At 39.2% G+C, this 18,243-nt stretch overlaps 1 protein-coding gene across 5 annotated transcripts in view; it reads left to right on the plus strand.

Annotated features, from left to right (window-relative positions):
* LOC109405983 (chitin synthase chs-2) overlaps positions 1 to 18,243 on the plus strand; it is a 225,546-nt gene that overhangs the window by 188,641 nt on the left and 18,662 nt on the right. For 3 of the 5 annotated variants that reach the window (XM_062859777.1, XM_029878578.2, XM_019679040.4), the window contains exons 4-5: positions 16,351 to 16,880; positions 16,970 to 18,184. In XM_062859777.1, coding sequence (XP_062715761.1) covers positions 16,351 to 16,880; positions 16,970 to 18,184 — 1,745 coding nt within the window. Of the gene's footprint in view, positions 1 to 11,502; positions 12,616 to 16,350; positions 16,881 to 16,969; positions 18,185 to 18,243 lie in introns of those variants that run through there. The other 2 variants (XM_019679038.4, XM_019679039.4) reach the window with 1 other exon arrangement.

Here is an 18,243-nt window from a genome sequence, read left to right on the forward strand (position 1 = left end):
ACACCTTCTACGTGACACTATTGGACATAGGATGGTCAAAAATTATGATTTATCCATAGGTGTTTAATCGTAAAGTCGATCGAATTCTTTTCAATTCAAACCAAAAAATGTGTTAAAAGTACTTTTCAGCAGAAAGCTTTTAAATTGAAATGGACGTAGCTTTAGAATAATAACCAAAATAGTTCAATAAATATTGTTGCCCACCACATCATAACACCCCACCACAGTACAACAAAGAAATCTTTGTGGTTGCGAAAAACGATGTTTCGTTGCATAAATCAACGCACACATCCCAAGTAACAATTTCAATTCCTTTTAGATTTGACTATTTTTATGGTAGCTTTATCACAGCATGACCAATTCATGGAACATTTGTAGTTGTTTTTATCAAGAGAAAACAATCTTCGTTCGTTTGCGGTTTTTAAGTTGTCTTCAAGTTAATGTTGAAATTCGCGCATAAAACAACTGAATTTACAAGAGCATTGAATCTTATAATAAGTTTTAAGGCGTATTTGAAGTTATTTTCAACACATAACATCAACATATTTTATTAAAAGTTTATGCTTCGTTAATTCAAGTACATTTTATCTGACTAATCCTCCTTTAAAAACTTCTTGAAGCCTTCTATTCTTGAGCTAGAGCCATCACTCTGGAACAAGAACTATGCGAAATAATAATAATACAACGAACTATTTTATCAATTCAAATAATGAATGTAACAAATTGGTTGAAAAACCTCGTTCTCATGCAAATATAAACACATAAACATGTTTGCTCACTGATAATTTAGCCATTCTTGTGCTAAAAAGTAATCATGTCAACGAAATAATGATTTTACGGCCAATCAAAAATGCGAGTAGCTGGCTGCTGTCGTCCTGCCTTCAACCAGTTCCTCACACAGGCCACAGCTATGCGAATCGAAAATGGAATGGGTACTTACTGTGACTCTGCTGAAGCTCATGCCAAATAGTGTAGTTTTAGAAAGTTGCACTTCATTATTAATTGTAAAAATACAGGGAAACAAAATAGAAATAGCACACCTTGACGCGAAATGTACAGAGACAACTTTCTAGCATCGAAAACGTAAACAAACATTTGTCAAAGTTTGAATTTAAGACGAACAAATCTGCCTTAAGATCATAACTAGTAAAAACAATCTTCAATAAAGGCTGTAGCTTTCATGCAAGGTGACTCGGTTCCATCATTGTTTTGAGGGGGTTTGGATTAAAGGTAATAACAATTGATGGCGGCTGCATGAGTTTTGTTCGCTTGGAACGGCAGCCATGTTTAGATAGAATTGAAAAAGTGGCGTAGCCTTTTGTTTTTATAGGAAATTTATGTCTTCGTATATTAATGATTGATATTATTTTTGGGGCGCTTTGTTATTTTCGTATGTTTTGGGCGGCATATCAACGAAAAAATGGGTATGGCACGGAATATTTTGATTCCCTGTCATCAATGACCTGTCAGGCAATTTTAATGCTTTAGCCATTTCAATTTGATAAAAATTAATTTGCAGTTCAATTAACATTTCATCCATGAAACAAAATTTGTTTGCATCTGCATAATGCTTGGGTAAAAAATTTCATTTATTATGCACTGTTGACACTTTTGAGAAAGACAGCTATAAGATCAACATGCTTTAAGCTATCCTTGTTAAAGTTTTATGAAGTTCTTATAATCAATCATCAGTGCAAGTACATAAATACAACTAGTTTCAAAGCAGTCTTCGAAAGCAGCTTTGAAGATCTCCTGAAGAGTGGGCCAGATTAGTCTTATGGATGTTTTATGCCTATTTTATCTCGGATTTGCAGAACAAAGAGCTTTATTGCTAAGTTTTATTATTCTATCTTAGAAATTACTTCAGGATTGCCACAAAAGTATAATTGTTACTTGGGATAAGTGGAGTGAAATCGAAATGAGAAATTGCGCGTATTTATTCGATTCCCAGTCCTATAGGATCTGGTTAGTGAAAGTCTACATTTTTTGCTTGTATGTATGTATGTACAGGGGATGGCTAAAATGTTTGGGACAGGCAACTTTTTTTCTCCCACAAAAAAAAATCAACATGCAGTAACTTTTCATAGAGTGCATCAAAAAATCTCAAATTTTGACTGTTTGCCAACCTATTATATGTGCACCCTTGGTACAAATTTGGGCTCGATTGATCAATTTTTCGCGAAGTTATAACCGATCGGGTAAAACACTATTATTTAGATAATTCATTTTTGAGCTGTCATATTTCGGAAACCAGTGAACCGAATTGAATGATTTTTTTAACGTTTATCAACAATATATTGATACTTAATACGACGTAACAAAATGTAATATTTTCTCACGGCCAATTAAGTTATACCGGGTTGAAATTTTTACTCATATAGAGAAAAATAAGTCAAATTTACAATACCACACAAAAATTACTAAATGTGTTCTACCTTCAATCTAAATAGGCTCTAATATATCTGATTAGAGATAACTTGAGAACAGAAGTGGAAAATCTTTGGATATCAACACTAAAATTTATTGACATTGATGTAAAAAAATTACATGTTTTTCGAGAAAAATCCAAAAAGTGTCAATCCATGATAACTTTTTTCAACGTTTAAAAAATACCTATGTTTTAATAGTTTGTGAAGCAATTACATGTTGTTAGTGTACGTTCAAAATTTCATTCAATTCGGTTCACTGGTTTCCAAGATATGACAGCTCAAAAATGAGTTGTCTAAAAAATAGTGTTTTACCCGAACGGTTCTAACTTTGCGAAACATTAATCAATCGAGCCCAAATTTGTACCAATGATGCACATATGATAGGTTGACAAACAGTCAAAATTTGAGATTTTTTGATGCACTCTATGAAAAGTTATAGCATGTTGAACTTTTTTGTGAGAGAAAAAAAAGTTGCCTATCCCGAACATTTTGGCCATCCCCCGTATGTATCTTTTTGCTTGCATCTGATGAGCCATTGTTGGCAAAGATAAGTTGAAATATCTGTAATTATTGGCTATTTAACGTCTGATATGACAGGAATTAGCGCATATGCCATTTTCAGATGTTAATCCAGATATGTACACATTCAGGGCTGTTACAAAAGTGTCGATTTGAAAACCGCAAAATCCGCGCCAAGCCATTTGAAATCCGCGCCGAGGTCATCAAATCCGCGCCAGCACAAAACATATGGCTTTGATAACTCAAACATATTAAAAGCCAAAATTTTTAAGAGAAAATCAATTGATCAATTAATAAGTTCATTTTTAATTACTAATCCATGACTTCTTCTACTTCAAACAAGAGTTTAAACATGTTGCAAAAGGGCTTATTTTTTTAATTGCAATAATATGTTTTGGATCAATGATTCTGCGATTGCTTATCAATCAGTGCCTACTATTTTACGAGAAAAAGGCAGCAGTTTGACGAAACTTTTGAAATAATTTATAGGTGATCAATCTTATAATAGAAAGCCTGAAATCCCAGAAGATCATTTAAGAATTTTCAAAAACTTTTTGAGAAGTTCAAGGATTACTTTATGCAGAAACAAATGGAGTAATACTAGTGAAATTTTTGATTGAATCACCACTGAATTTTATTCCTTAGGACGATATTTATAAAATGTTCTGAACATTAAGCAAGAGATACTTGAAAAAATATAAATTCATTGGATCACTGTGATCACTATGATAAGAGTTTCTGGTCACATCGCATCCTTGGAAATTAGGATTGAATGGATATTTCAGCAAAATGTTCTTATTCTAAAGATTTCGAAAGCTTCAACATTTTTTTCAAGTATGTATTATGCAAAAAAAATCTACCAAGAAACCCTTTAATAACTGTGCCCCTCACAACGGGTGCTGGAAATCATAGTTTTAGCAAAACAAATTGTTTCGCAAGTAGTAATAACTGATTCAGGAATTCGTCAATTCTGTCTTTCTGAAACTCATCCATAAAGAATCAAGAAAATCTTGCATGTTTAAAATCGCTAGAAATTTCTAATGAATAATATTCTATCCAAAGTTTTTAAAGTTTTTTCCATGGAATTATCTAAGAATGCAATCATAAAAAAACTCCAGGACGTCTTACCTGTATCTTTTTTATTTTGATTTCTTACGACACACACAGTCTACCAAACCAATGATTTTCTCTACAAGATTCTGTTAAGTTTGACTACTAAATTCAACCAAATGTTTCTCTAAAACTTCCAAAGAGATGTGCAAATTCATAAAAAAGATTTCAGAATCACCAAAAATCTTGCCATTCTATCCAAAATTTTAGTCAAAAATTGATTTCGGGGTTAGGACAGAAATAACTTCAATAGTTTCACTTAAAAATTCAGAAGAGAATCTTCTCTGTTTAACCAATGCGTATACAGTATGCGGCAAGAAAAAATGCGAAAGTGTTTTTCAACTTCAAACCTCATTTTCGTCCATTTGACATTAACCAATCTATGTTTCAACGTTCCATGATCTATAATAGGCTAGTTTTCTGAAAATTTAATTAAAAAATTTCCCATTTTGGTCACTAACCTTTACAGAGCGGCGCCTGACGATGAAGACAACCAGAATTTTCAAACCGCAGAAAATCACACAGGTCGCTGAATTTCGCATCTGATAAAACGAAATTTTTGATTTTCTCTACAATATCATCAAATATATGTACTTATTTCATCTGGTATGTGAAACTACATGGCTCTGGATCAGTGTGGTCTGGTTGTTCGTCGAATTTGAGCTAATTTTGTTACTGTTATAGTCATTTTGTTTAATGACCATTGGGCGCGCAGTTTATTGATATCCGCTTATTAGGCCTACATTATCACATGTTAAACATCAAATATGTTCATTTTTATTTCACAGTGCTAGAATATAGACATTGACTGAAACACTGTCATGAAAAAATAGTCATATATATCCCATATTTAGCGTGTAATAGTGCCTTGAACTTTTCGCATTTTTTCCTGCCGCACCCTGTAGTGCAGTGTAACTTTAGCACTCCAAACTGGGGACTATTAACACTGATTTTAATTAAGCACAACATTCCATAACACTAATTTGAAAACGTTCTTTTTCTGGTTTCGATCAGCTACTTGTCTAAATGTTTGATGTTAGTGCATTTGAAAACCATTTCCGCAAAATCCGCACCGAAATTAGCAAAAACGCGCGAAACGCAAAAACCGCGAAAAACGCAGAATCCGTGCCATCTGTAACAGCCCTGCACATTCTCAGGACATTACTCACTATTCTAAAAAAAAATCCCAAATGGAGTAGAACGTGCCGCTGGAGCCGACCTACTGATACTATTCTAAACAAACACGAGAAAGAAAAGGATACCACTCTTGGCATATTCGCATGTACTGCTCATACTTCCTGCTTATCCCGGTAGATGTCAGTACGTAGTTCCGGATCCCCATGTATTTTTTTTTATAGAATGAGGAAATCTACATTCTTGCAGGAATACTTTTCATGGGTTAAGCTTAATTTCATCTAATGATTCCTCCGCGAATTCTTTAAGAATGTATTCCTTCACATGTACAGTGGTAGACATTCGTTTAGCCGAGGCATATTTTTTCGCAACTGTAATAATTTTAAGTTCTTTTTTTTAATTTTTGGAGGGTCTTCTAGGTAATTTACATTAGCCAATGGAATGAAACAATATGTTATTTATTTTATGGCCGTAAAATACAAGAAAAATAGACAATTTGCCAAGACATTTGTTTAGCCGAATTGTACATTTTTGGAATTCCATAATAAAAACTATCAAATGTTGAATAATATCCAACACAATCATTTTGAATGATGACCTGCAAGACAGATCGACTTGTAAATCATGAATTTGATCGTTTTCAGAAGTGTTGCCATATTAATTTTACATGCATCTCATATAGGGAATTGCGCCACTTGGGCGGTGGCTTCTATATTCGTCTGTTTTCCACTATAACTCAGTCAAATTTGAACCAATTGACACAACTTTTGGAATGTGGTGAGATAGGTATACTATTTACCCGTGTACAACATTTCAAGTCAATTGGTTCAAAATTGACTGAGTTATAGTGGAAAACAGACGAATATAGAAGCCACCGCCCAAGTGGCGCGATACCCTAAGTAAGTTATAAATTTGAAAATGTTTCCAAATTGAGATTTGTTCTAGTTATTTTCATCGGAAGTGTTTTAAAAGATTCCAATAAATTATCACGACGAGTGCAGGTTGAAAATCTACGAAAAACAAAGTTTTTCACAGAAAAAAATGTCGCAAACCATCATAAAATCACGTATTTAAGTATTGTTTTGATGAAATATGATAGTTTAACTAGCATAAATCACAGCGTTTACTAGGATACAACTTTATTACTACACAGAACTATTTGTATAGCTTTCATTAATCCCATTGTGATGTTTAACCAGCCGAAAATCTATATATTTTATTTTCTCACGACATTTTATGCAACAATTTAAATATTTCCAGCATTAACTCTGTGCCATCTATTAAAAACATTATTCATTAAAAACATTAAATTAATCTCCACATTAATTTTTATTTATTTTCCTTGTATTACAGGCAAAATAATTAGTTTTTGTCGTTTACACTAGTTTACAGCATTTTTGAACTCGGTAAGCTGATGATCATTTTTGGTGTAGAATCATGCCCTGAGTTTGAAAACGCGAAAGAAAAAAATTACAGTAGAGCGGAAATTTTTTCGACTTTCCATACAAGGTTGATGATTTGAAATTGATTTTTGTTCTATTTTTAAGCAAAGTCGCTCACTTCAAACATCTCATTCTCCGTAATCAATGTTTTGATTGAGCTGAAATTTTTACTGTAACTCGCATACATATGGTATGTCAACTAAACGTCGAGAAAGAATTTTTAAGTTGTTTTTTTCTTATTGAAAAAAATACATTTCTTCAAACAATTTTGGGAATTTGGCTAAAATTTAAGAAGATCGTCCCTAAAGCTCGCCAATATCTTGAATTTCATCAATCTGACGCAAAACCTGTATTCAGATGATCGAATGGTATTGTATTCAGCTTTCAATTGATGAAAAAAGATTTAAAATTGGTTGAACAAAACGCAATATATTTGAATTTTAGTTAATTACACATTTTGAAAAGTTGTAAAACTCGATATTGAGCTAAAACTCAAAAAGTGTTCTACTTAAAATTTTTTGAAGGTCGGTTTTGAAATCAGCACTAAATTGTGCTTCAAAAATTTTGGTCCTTGACAGAAGTTCACGACTTTCGTTTTATTTTGTAAACTTGTGTTATTTAAACCACCTTTCCCCCCATTCCCCACGAGGGTTTCCACCCCAAAGTGATAGTAAAAAGTCTAATCTTTCAACTACCGACTGAGCCATCTGCGCCATTTTGCGCCGGAAATAGTTACTTAAGGTGAAAGTACACCTTAAAATATGATAAATTTGCCTATAACTTTTTTGTTTTAAGATATAATGACTTGACATCTTCGGAAGAAACGTATATTTTGACGTCCTGCCCCAGCTTGTAGAAGGTCACAAAACTGTAGGTTTTTATCTGTTGAAGCTACACTGAAACAACTAGTTTTAGGGGTACTACGCACAAAACGCTCCTTATCTCGAAAACCGTAAGAGATGAAGCTTTGACATGTTCTACGATTTTTTTTTCTCTTATTATGGGCTACAACTTTGCCGAAGACGTCAAACCCCTAAAAAAATATTTCGAAAAAATAAAATTTTTATCTCACTTCTAGGGGGATTAATCATTTATTACATTTTATCAAAAGACGCCTTTTAAAATACAGAAAAACTTTGTAGAACATGCCAAACTTCTAGAACCAAAAAAAGTTATTTAATTTTGATCGCAAAATCATCGATTTCGAACACTGTGCTGTGGTGCTTATGAAACTACTCCAAAGATTTTCCTAGTGTCTACAGGAGTTTTTCAAGAAATTTTTCAAAAGATTCATCTCGAAACTACGTTTTACTTTCATAAAGTTGTGCATGTTTTCCTACATGTATTTAAAAAGACAATTCACACCGTCCTCAGCCAAAGGCTGCACAGACTGAACACATTGCTTGCACTAGACAACGGACAACAAACAGAACACCCAGTGGCCCAGTGATGAATTTTTCGTTTTGACGAAAAGTTTCCACCGATTGGAGGGGCAATCGAACCCGCACACTCCGAGGCTTACAATACGCCTAGACGACTTCCGTCACAAACCCCACGGCCACGAAGCCCACTTCTTCAGACATTTTTGAAAGAATTGCTCCAGGAATATTATTGAAGTATTGCTCCAGGAATTTGTCTTTAGAATTTCTCCAGGAACTTTGCTATAAATCTCAAGAAAATCTTCTAGGAATTTCTCCAGGGGTTTCTTAACGAATTCCTCGAAAGATAATTTGAAAGGCTGCAATTTCGAGGAGATATATTTTTTACAAAGACTCGAAGAATTATTAGAAATTCCTCTAGGATTTTCTTAAAAAATCCGATGTTTTTTAAGGTGATCAAGATGGGGTCTCCAGTTAGCCTAGTGGTTAAGGCTATGGATCGCCAATCCGGAGACGGCAGGTTCGATTCCCGTTCCAGTCGGGAAAATTTTCTCGACTCCATGGGCATAGTCCTTGCCTCACAAGATACAAATTCATGCAATGGCGGGCAAAGAAAGCCCTTCAATTAATAACTGTGGAAGTGCTCAAAGAACACTAAGTTGAAGCAAGGCAGGCCAAGTTCCAGTGAGAACGTCGAGCCATGAAGAAGAAGCAAATTTTCTAGAGAATCTTCTGGAAGCTCCTTCAGATATTTCTCCAGGGATTGCTTAGTATCATGCACGGTAACTTGTAACGTAATTGTCGGGAGGGATGAGGTGGTGGTGGAGCACCTTAAAATTAAACATATTAACGTGAACACAAGTGCAATAAACTGAAAAAGCAGTATTTTATCCAATTTTGAGATACTGCGACCGCTCAACTACGTAACAATCGCCAACTATACTTAGGATTTTTCTTTCATATTTTTTCCGATAATGCTTCAGGAGTTCCTATAAAATTCTCTCAGCAATTCCTTCAGAATCTATTCCTTTGCATTTTTAAGAAATTCCTTTATGAATATCTGTAGAGTAATTTCTTCAGTGTTTCTCTAAATAAATGCTCTAGGATTTATTTCGTGCTATTCTCTTCAGAAATTGAAAAGGGAAGGATTTTTTTCAGATGTTTCTGCATAAGTGTTCATCCAAGGATTTCTTCAATAATTTCATCACTACCTGTGTTTGCAATTTCGGTAGGCATTTTTTTAAGATTTTGTTTTAATAAATTGCTTCAGGTTTTTTGTCTAAGAATCTTTCCAGAAAATTTCCAAAAACTTCTTTTATGAATCCTTAAAGGTAGCCAGGGAACAATCCTCCAGGGATTTCATTGTTAGCACCATCTAGAATTCTCTCCAGAATTTCCCAGAGAACAATTTCTGATAGATCTTCTGCAAAATCACTGGAGGAATACCTGAAACAATTCCTCCAGGAGTCTTTAAAAAACCCCAGGAAATATTTCTGAAACCGCACGCAGGAGCAATGCTTGTAGGAGTTTTTCAGGGATCCTTGAAAGATTTTTTAATGAATTCTTGGAGGAACCCTTGGAAGAATTTTCAACGAAATCTCTGTAGATTTTTAAAGATTTTTTTGGAAGAATTTCTGAAAAACTCCAAGGAAGAACTTTTCAAAATAGCCTTTCAGTAAATTCTGAAAAAAATCTTAAAATTATGAAGAATTCTCTGGTGACATATCGTTTTATTAATCTCTGAAAGAATTTCAGAAGGTGTGTAGAGTGTAGAATTAGCTTGAAGTTTAAGGATAATTTATTTGGAATATATATGTAGTTCAAATTTTCTAGTGCATCGTGCCGGTTGTTCAGTCATTGTCAATATCGTGATGCATTTTCCGCCGGGAAATATCAGGAGAATTGCTTCAATAAAATTCCTGTATTATTTTCTGAAAGTATTCCAGGAGCAATCTGTAAACGTTTTTATGAAATTATTAAGCTTCTGTAAAAATCCCTAAAGGAAAAAAACAACTCTTCAGAAACATTCAAGGAATTCTTGTAGAAATTTCTGGGAAATATTTCTGAATAAATTCCTAAAATAAATACACAATTCGTGGAATATAGAAATCTAGAAGGAACTCCTGTAAACTCCTGAAGGAATCTCCGGATGAATTCCTGCTTGAAACACTGAAAGTAATAATGTAAGCATCTCAAAAGGCATTCCTGAAGGATTTTCTGGAAGAAATTCCTGGACATATTCCTCCAAAATTATTTAATGAAGTCTCTAGGCTCTTGGTGAATTATTTGAAAATACACATGCACGAATTTCTGAAGAAATCTGTGGTAGATTTTCTGAGGATCTCGCCGGTAATCTTGTTCAGGTTCGTGATCTGAAGGATTCACCTCAGCACCCTCACTTCGAGGATCATCGCCTTCAAGACCTCTGTGTACTCAGACTTATCTGCCTTGGTGGCGAGGGCGTCGCCCTGGCCACGCTTTGCACCCACCATCCTACCTCTTCGTGGCTTAGCGTCCCTAAGCTCATGCTCTTCTTCCTGCTTCCTCTTTTTCATCGGCGGCCTATGTACTACAGTTCAGGGGGGGGGGGGTGTTCTATGTACTACGGTTCTAATCTGTGGTGGCTCTACAATTCGGGACGTGTCGGCCTTTTCCTTTGTCCACCCTTCTCAGCTTTCCGGGACACCTGACCAGGGTCCGCCGTACTGGCATTATTGCCCATTACCTTCGGGGTTAATTCCCCCTTTCCCCTGGGCCTGCGAGCGCCCCCTAGTACCTCATCCCCTGACAGCTGCTCCGCACGTTTCTGTGATTGCTTGTCAAGAACAATCGCGTCAGGCATACTCTTTCGGCTACCCGCGAATGCGTGGACCTCAGTCTGGGCAGACTTTGGCACTTTCAGCTCAATGGGCTTTGCTGCTGCCGCATATACCATGAGTTCATTATGGTCCAGATTGTCCGCCATCATCGACTTACGAAGCCTCAGCAAATTCTGCTCGAGGTCTTTTATGATGCTTGACTTCGAGGACGCAAAGTCGGCGATGGGATCAAGTTGCTGTGCAGCTACCTCTATGGCAGAAATCCATTCTCTGTTTATGTTGATGAACCATGGATGACCTCTCCCGGTGTGCTAGCCACGAAGAAAATGGGGTTCACTACGCTGACAATTCGCTCATAGCGATCTCCCCTTGTCTACTCTGCACCTTCTAATCCTCCGGGAAGACTCGCTCGTTCAGAAATTTCTGCATGGCAGATCTGATCAACTCAGGAGCGTTTTTGGGAATTCCGTTCAGACAAGGGCTTTTGCAATGCTAAAGGATTTTGCAATCCCTGCAGTATTTCTTGTGACTTGTTACTGCTGACTGCCCATTAGTTTAGTAGTGCCTTGGGTCATTTTTCATAGTTTGGCCATTTGTCATAAGACTGACGGCACATGCTTTTTTTCATAATACACACATCTCCGAAAAAAAAGCTCATCCCACCAACCAAAACCACGCACTTAGCACCCGAAGAAGTCATCGCACCGAACCGAATCGATTTCCGATACGGTCAAGTGCTTCCGAACCTGCCCAGCAATGGGCAATGGGTATAGTGTAGTGTTGTGGCTGTGTGTGGTATGGTTCGCGCAAACAAATCCTCCGTCCATCGACCATAGCCGCGCGCGCTGATTTACACCTGGTAAATAACAAGTGCTACCGACTAGGCATGGTAGGTATGGTTGGTTACTCAAGAGGCATGAAATACTTCAGCAGGCTCCTCCAACCAACGCCCGCCCAAAGAAACGCAAACCTGGGTCTGCGTCTCTAGGTGCGCTCTGCCTAAACAACAGTCGATTTCGGGAAGTCTTGAAGAGCGTGCAAAACTGTTCATCGCGGTACGCTTAGGCAGATCAGTTGGGATTAATTAGAGATTTTCTCTCTTTCTCGTGCGGGCAGGCAGGTGAACGATGGCTCATTAGTGTTGTGCGGTGCTTTGGGCACTAAAGTCCGTTTTACTCAATCACTCTAAAGTCGTTCGAATGCTTAATCACGGAAAAGGTGCCTAATAATCGAAACCAACGCATCGCTAGTTATCGAATACTCGCGCGCGCGCGCCCTGATGGTGTTGTTTTGCAAACACGTCCGTTGAAGACTTCGGCGCGGAGAGTGGCGCGAAACGCGAACCCAATCGAAGAAATTTCATTTCGGTTTGCTCAGTTCGACCGATGGTCTGTAATCGATAGGGAGTACGGTTTAGTACAGTGTGAATCGGGGTTCCAAGGCTGTGCAGTTCACAAACTGGTGATAATTTGGTCAGATCCGGGAGTGGTTGATGTTCTAATTGAGTGAAGAAAAGTGAAAAAGTCAGATTGCATAAATGAGTGATCTAAGAATCGGAAATGTACAGAAGAGTTAGTGCTACCACGATTGGTCCGGGCAGTCCTGCCGATACCGATGACATCGAGTTTGACCCGCACGGAGCGACGGATGGACGGGTCATCAACGAAGATATCATCCGCGGAGCTACTGGGAACCGGAGTACTCGAGATGGGAACTATGTCAGCTACAAGAGCCACTACTATTGTCGGGTGGCCAACGACGACGATGAAGATGAATATCTAATGTAATTATACGCGCGCCTAATCGTACCAGTTAGTCAGTCGCACAGTACATAGTAGGGTGCTTGCCCTAGTAGTGAATGAACTTGGGAGTTTATTACCACGCATTGCGTGAGCATGAGCATATTGCACTTCACGGGTAGACGCGATAACCCCTCGGCTACTGGAAGTATGCGCAAGGTTAACACCGACGCTTTCACTCTCTTCGGGTGGAAAAGCGTTTAGCGTTTACCGTAGCTGCCCATGTCGAGTGGGCGTGTGTTGCAATAGATGCGAAGACGTCATTGTTTAAACTTCTTGCAACTATACGTGCACTTGGCCAGTGTAAGTTACCGGCGGTGGGATGTCGAATGGGCGAATCGACCGAACGCATAACTGTGTTGTGTAGTGGCCTCTTGTGGGCAACAATTTGTGAAATGTGTTGTTTATTGTGATACGGTATTGAAAAGTGTTTATCCGTCTGCTACAGGTATATCCACAAACAACTGCGAGATTTCTATCGTTGGAAGGAAACGGAATCCATCAACGGGAAATCGCATTGCAGAAGTGGCTATTTGTTTGGCAGATTTTTTTAAGTACTTCCTATATTAGCCATATGATGGATGGTTGGAGCCCATGCCTACGAAAGTAACACCCGCATTCATTGAAATGTACATCGAAATGCACTCAACTCTTCAAGTCATTGCAACACAATCAATATGTTTATACAGACAGGACTCCAATTACACAATGCCTTCCACTTTGAGGGCTCCGCACTTTCTCAATTGCCTACTTTATGTGAAAAAAAACAAAAGTCACAGTGGATTCCCAAGATTAGTAAGCCTGTTGGTTCACATGGAGAGGTATGTTAGCCAGATGAACATCACGGATGTCACAAAGCGTTCTAAGCATTTCAAAGAAGAGAGCAAACTGATTGATCTAAAACTTTTGCTTTTTGAAAAGACGCACCGCTTCATTTCGGGATAAACTTAACAGTAATAAAGCATCAGGATCTGAGAATTTACCCCGTAGTAAAACAAGCAAACAAATTGATTTTCATGTACTTTTGCAATACTTAAGCCTTTCTGGACCAAAAAAAGGTTACATTCCATCTGCTCTTAAAGATTTAATGGGAGCAACAATGTAATCGCCGTTTGGGCCGAAACTTATTTGAATTCTTAAATTTTGCACGAGTTGTTTACATTGTGAATTTTACGAAGATATTTTCCTGTTTCATTTAGAAAAGCTTGCTTGTAACCCGATTTGTAAGCCTCCGATCCAACTAAGCAACGTTTGTCCAATTTGCTTTTATATGGCTCTCTGGGCTTAACCAGATTGACACGGCAACTGTGATCCTCACAGCCCTCAGAGGGCAAGCTTCTTCAACAACGTTTATGGTGATGGGCGTTGCAGCAAGGAAGTTCCCTGTTTGTTGTCATACGATAAATAAACCGAACAATAGACGTATACTGCCTGTCGAAGTTTCTAACAGATACGTCAATTCGAATAGCCCATACATCTCTGAACTTTTATGTCTGTAAACATTAGGGGAATTTATTTTAGCCTTTTCAGTCAAGAATGATGTTTATCTGCATTCCTGACGTTTCGGCATAGAGATTCGATTTGTTCTGTCTATTTCCTTCTGTTTCCGTAAGTTTGACATCTGGTGAGCTCTGAATGATCATTATTATTATTATTATCAGCACAGTTCGAAAAAAACCTGTAAATTTATGACGGATCGAATGTAACAAAAGGACCCCGTCATATATGATGGGAATTTTTGTGCGATCTTAAAATTACATTGCAGATATCTGTTAGAAAATGTAAAGAAAAATTGAGCTCCGAGCGAGAATTGAACTCAGATCCTTGGGGTGTGAGTAGCACGCCCGAGCTCTCTCTCGGCTATCTCAGCTCGTTGAAAAGCAGACGGTCAAAGTTAACCTGCTTCTACCATAATGCACGCATTCCCGACATGCTCCGGCTGCTGCAGAGAGTACTGAGAGAGACAACTAAAAAACCGCCACAGCAGCGAGCAACCGTTCGTTTAGCTGATGACGGAGAGTGGCTGGCATGATTTATAGCAGCAGATGCATGTAAATTTAAAGGGAATATGCTTTAAAATCTGTAAACAAGCCGTCTGATCAGCAGCGGGCTGCTCGGCTGACGTTAAATGCTGGTGGTTTACATTTTTCTGCCGCAAATTTCAGTTGATCTTCAATTTACGCGCTGTTTAACTTTCATTTTTTTTTCTGTGAGATATCAGAAATATTTCAAGGGAGTCTCAGGAGGTCTCAGGGGTATTTGAGGGGGGTCTCAGGGTCATCTCAGAGGGTTTCAGGGGGTTCCATAAGGCTCCAGGGGGTCTCCGGAGGTCTCAGGGGCGCTCAGGAGTCAACGAGTCTTGGGGGCGTTTCAGGGGGTTCCAGGGGGCCTAAGGCTAGCTTCATGAATTCTAAGAAGGTTCCAGGGCATTTCCAGTTTGTCTCAGGGGCGTTTCAGAAGGTTTCTAAGGGTACCAGGATTGGAATCATGCAGTTGCAAAAAATTATATTCACTTGCTACTATCGCATTTCTGAATCATGCTATCAAAAACAGTGTATGAAGGATTTATACCTTGTAGTTATATTTGTGGGTTTGCTAAATGTCAAAAAGGTCGCACGCCTATAGCAACGTAGTGAGAGAGCTATGAAGGCAACTCTCCAGGTGAAGAATGTAAATTACATAAACGTCGTGGAGAAATGTGTTTGTTTCCTTCTGTTGTCTTAGCTATTAACGCTACGCCAATACATCCTTAGCAAAGCTTCAGGTAAAACAAATATAAAAAAGTCTTCCACACATTGTATTTTGATAAGATGTTTCTGAAGCGAGTTAACAGCAAATAAATTAAACGGATTGAAAATCTCGCGCTTAGTACCATACGGGCGTATCTGCAATGATCGATTTCTCTTTATCGATTTTCTTTTTGGATTATTCCGGGAAACACGTTCAATGTTTGGATGATCTCTCGGTGTGTTTTGGTAAAGGACAACCAGGACTAATATCTAGAACAATAAAAATTATCAAAAATGCTTTGCCGAACTTGTTATTAACCGAAGAGAAAATCGATGAAGAGAAATCGATCATTGCTGACCAGGAGATCTCAGAGATCAAGGGAGGCCCAGGGGTTTTCAGAGGATAGCGGGAGGTCTCAGGAGCGTTAAATTGGGTCTCATGGGCGTCTCAGAGGGCCTCAGGGAGTTCCGGAGGGCTCCCGGGGTATGGGAGTGCTTCAGAGAAGTTTAAGGGGGTAATTCAGGAGATCTCAGGGGCGCTTCAGGGGACCTCAGAGACGCTCGAGGCGTTTCAAGGACTTTCAGGGGATACCTGGAATTCTCAGAAGAGATTCAGGGGGTCTCAAGGGGTTTCAGAAGGTCTTAGCGCCGATTTCTTCACCTCGGCTTAACTCGTAAGCCAGGCTTACCCATATAGTTAAACCTGGCTTAATGCCTAAGCCAGGATGAAGAAATCGGCCCTTAGGGGATTGAAAATCAGAATTAATCACCGCGGAATCTAACTGATTTCAGTGGGTTGGCCCTATTCGGTGACAAAATAAAACAGCATAATTCTCGTTACGCGTTTCTGTAGTATAAAGGGAAGAAAGTGGGGAATTCTGGACAAAGTCGACGGTTCATAAAAATTTTCACCTATTATCTTTATAAAACCACTAGAAAACATCCATTTGTTCTAATGACAATTCCCTTCTCTTAATTTTTCCTCCCCAGTCAACGCACCGTACAGGAGACCAAAGGATGGGACGTCTTCCGGGATCCTCCGATCAAGGAGGACACCGGGTCGATGGCCGATCAGGCCTGCCTGGAGCTGACCATAAAAATCCTGAAAATCTTCGCGTACCTGCTGACATTCGTCATCGTCCTTACAGGCGGTGTCGTAGCCAAAGGCTGTGTCCTATTCATGTCCTCGCAGCTGAAGCGGGATCGTAAGATCACCTACTGTAACCGAGACCTGGCTCGTGATAAGCAATTTGTGGCCACCCTACCGGAGGAAGAGCGGATAGCGTGGATGTGGGCGCTGATGATCGCGTTCGCCGTGCCGGAGATCGGAGCGTTCATTCGGTCGACCCGTATCTGTTTCTTCAAATCGATGAAGAAACCATTCAAGTCGCACTTTTTGCTCGTGTTCCTAATGGAGTCGTTCCACACGATCGGTTTGGTGTTGCTCTTCTTCGTGGTCCTCCCGGAAGTCGACTCGGTGAAAGGCGCCATGCTGACCAACTGCCTCTGTGTGATACCGGGTTAGTAGTGCGGAAAGTTTGGGCTTGGCGTGTTTTGTAAGTTTAGTTTTAAGTAATTGAATAAATTTGTTTTTTTTTTGCGTTTGCAGGTTTGCTCGGAATGTTTTCGCGAACGAACAAAGAAGGAAAACGTGCCGTGAAGAGTATCGTGGATTTGGCAGCTATTGCAGCGCAAATTACAGGTTTCGTGGTGTGGCCACTGCTGGAGAATAGGCCAGTTCTATGGTTGATTCCCGTGTCGGCCTTGTTGACGTCCTGCGGATGGTGGGAGAATTATGTTTCGCCGCAGAGTCCTTTCGGATTCGTCCGAGCGATGGGTCGCGTGAAGGAGGATCTCAAACAGACTCGCTATTTTACGTACATGTTTTTATCGTTGTGGAAGATCATTCTGTTCTTCTGCATCGTGTTAGTGATCATGTTCTTCAACGGAGATGAAGTTGCCAACCTATTCTCATTATTCGGAGTTGGGTTTGGACCGCACAAGATTGTGGTAGAGGAAGTTGCAACGGCCTTCAGCTCGGCACTTCCTGATCTTGTTGAAGCGTCGCAAGCTGGTGATACCGTAGATATAGATGCTTCCTACAATACCGTCACATATGTTCTGATCATTCAGATTTTGGGCGCTTACTTGTGCTATGTTTTCGGCAAGTTTGCTTGTAAGATTCTGATTCAAGGCTTCAGCTATGCTTTCCCAGTGAATCTAACCATTCCGGTAGCAATCTCACTTCTGATTGCCGCTTGTGGTATTCGAAATGACGATCCCTGCTTTTTCCACGGATCAATACCAGATTACTTGTTCTTCGAAAGTCCTCCGGTATTCCGACTGAGTGATTTCGCATCACGTCAAATGGCATGGGCCTGGTTACTTTGGCTTCTGTCACAAACCTGGATCACACTGCACATCTGGACCCCCAAGTGCGAGCGTTTGGCCAATACGGAAAAGCTCTTCGTTACTCCCATGTACAATGCCCTGCTGATCGACCAATCGATGGCGCTGAACAGAAGACGCGACGATCAGGCAGACGTTAAGACCGAAGACTTGGCCGAAATCGAGAAGGAAAAAGGAGACGAATACTACGAAACCATCTCGGTTCATACGGATGGTTCGGCAATGCCCCGTCCAAGCGTAAAATCGTCCGATCACATCACTAGAATCTACGCCTGCGCAACTCTGTGGCACGAAACTAAGGAGGAGATGATCGTGTTCTTGAAGTCGATCATGCGAATGGATGAAGATCAATGCGCCAGACGAGTGGCTCAGAAGTATCTGCGTATCGTTGATCCGGATTACTACGAGTTTGAAAGTAAGGAAGTGTAAAGTCATGCCTTGAAGAATATACTAACAATTCTATTTTTGTTTAAC

Source organism: Aedes albopictus, chromosome 3 (genome assembly GCF_035046485.1).
Source record: "Aedes albopictus strain Foshan chromosome 3, AalbF5, whole genome shotgun sequence".
In the NCBI taxonomy this organism is placed as follows: Eukaryota; Metazoa; Arthropoda; class Insecta; order Diptera; family Culicidae; genus Aedes; species Aedes albopictus.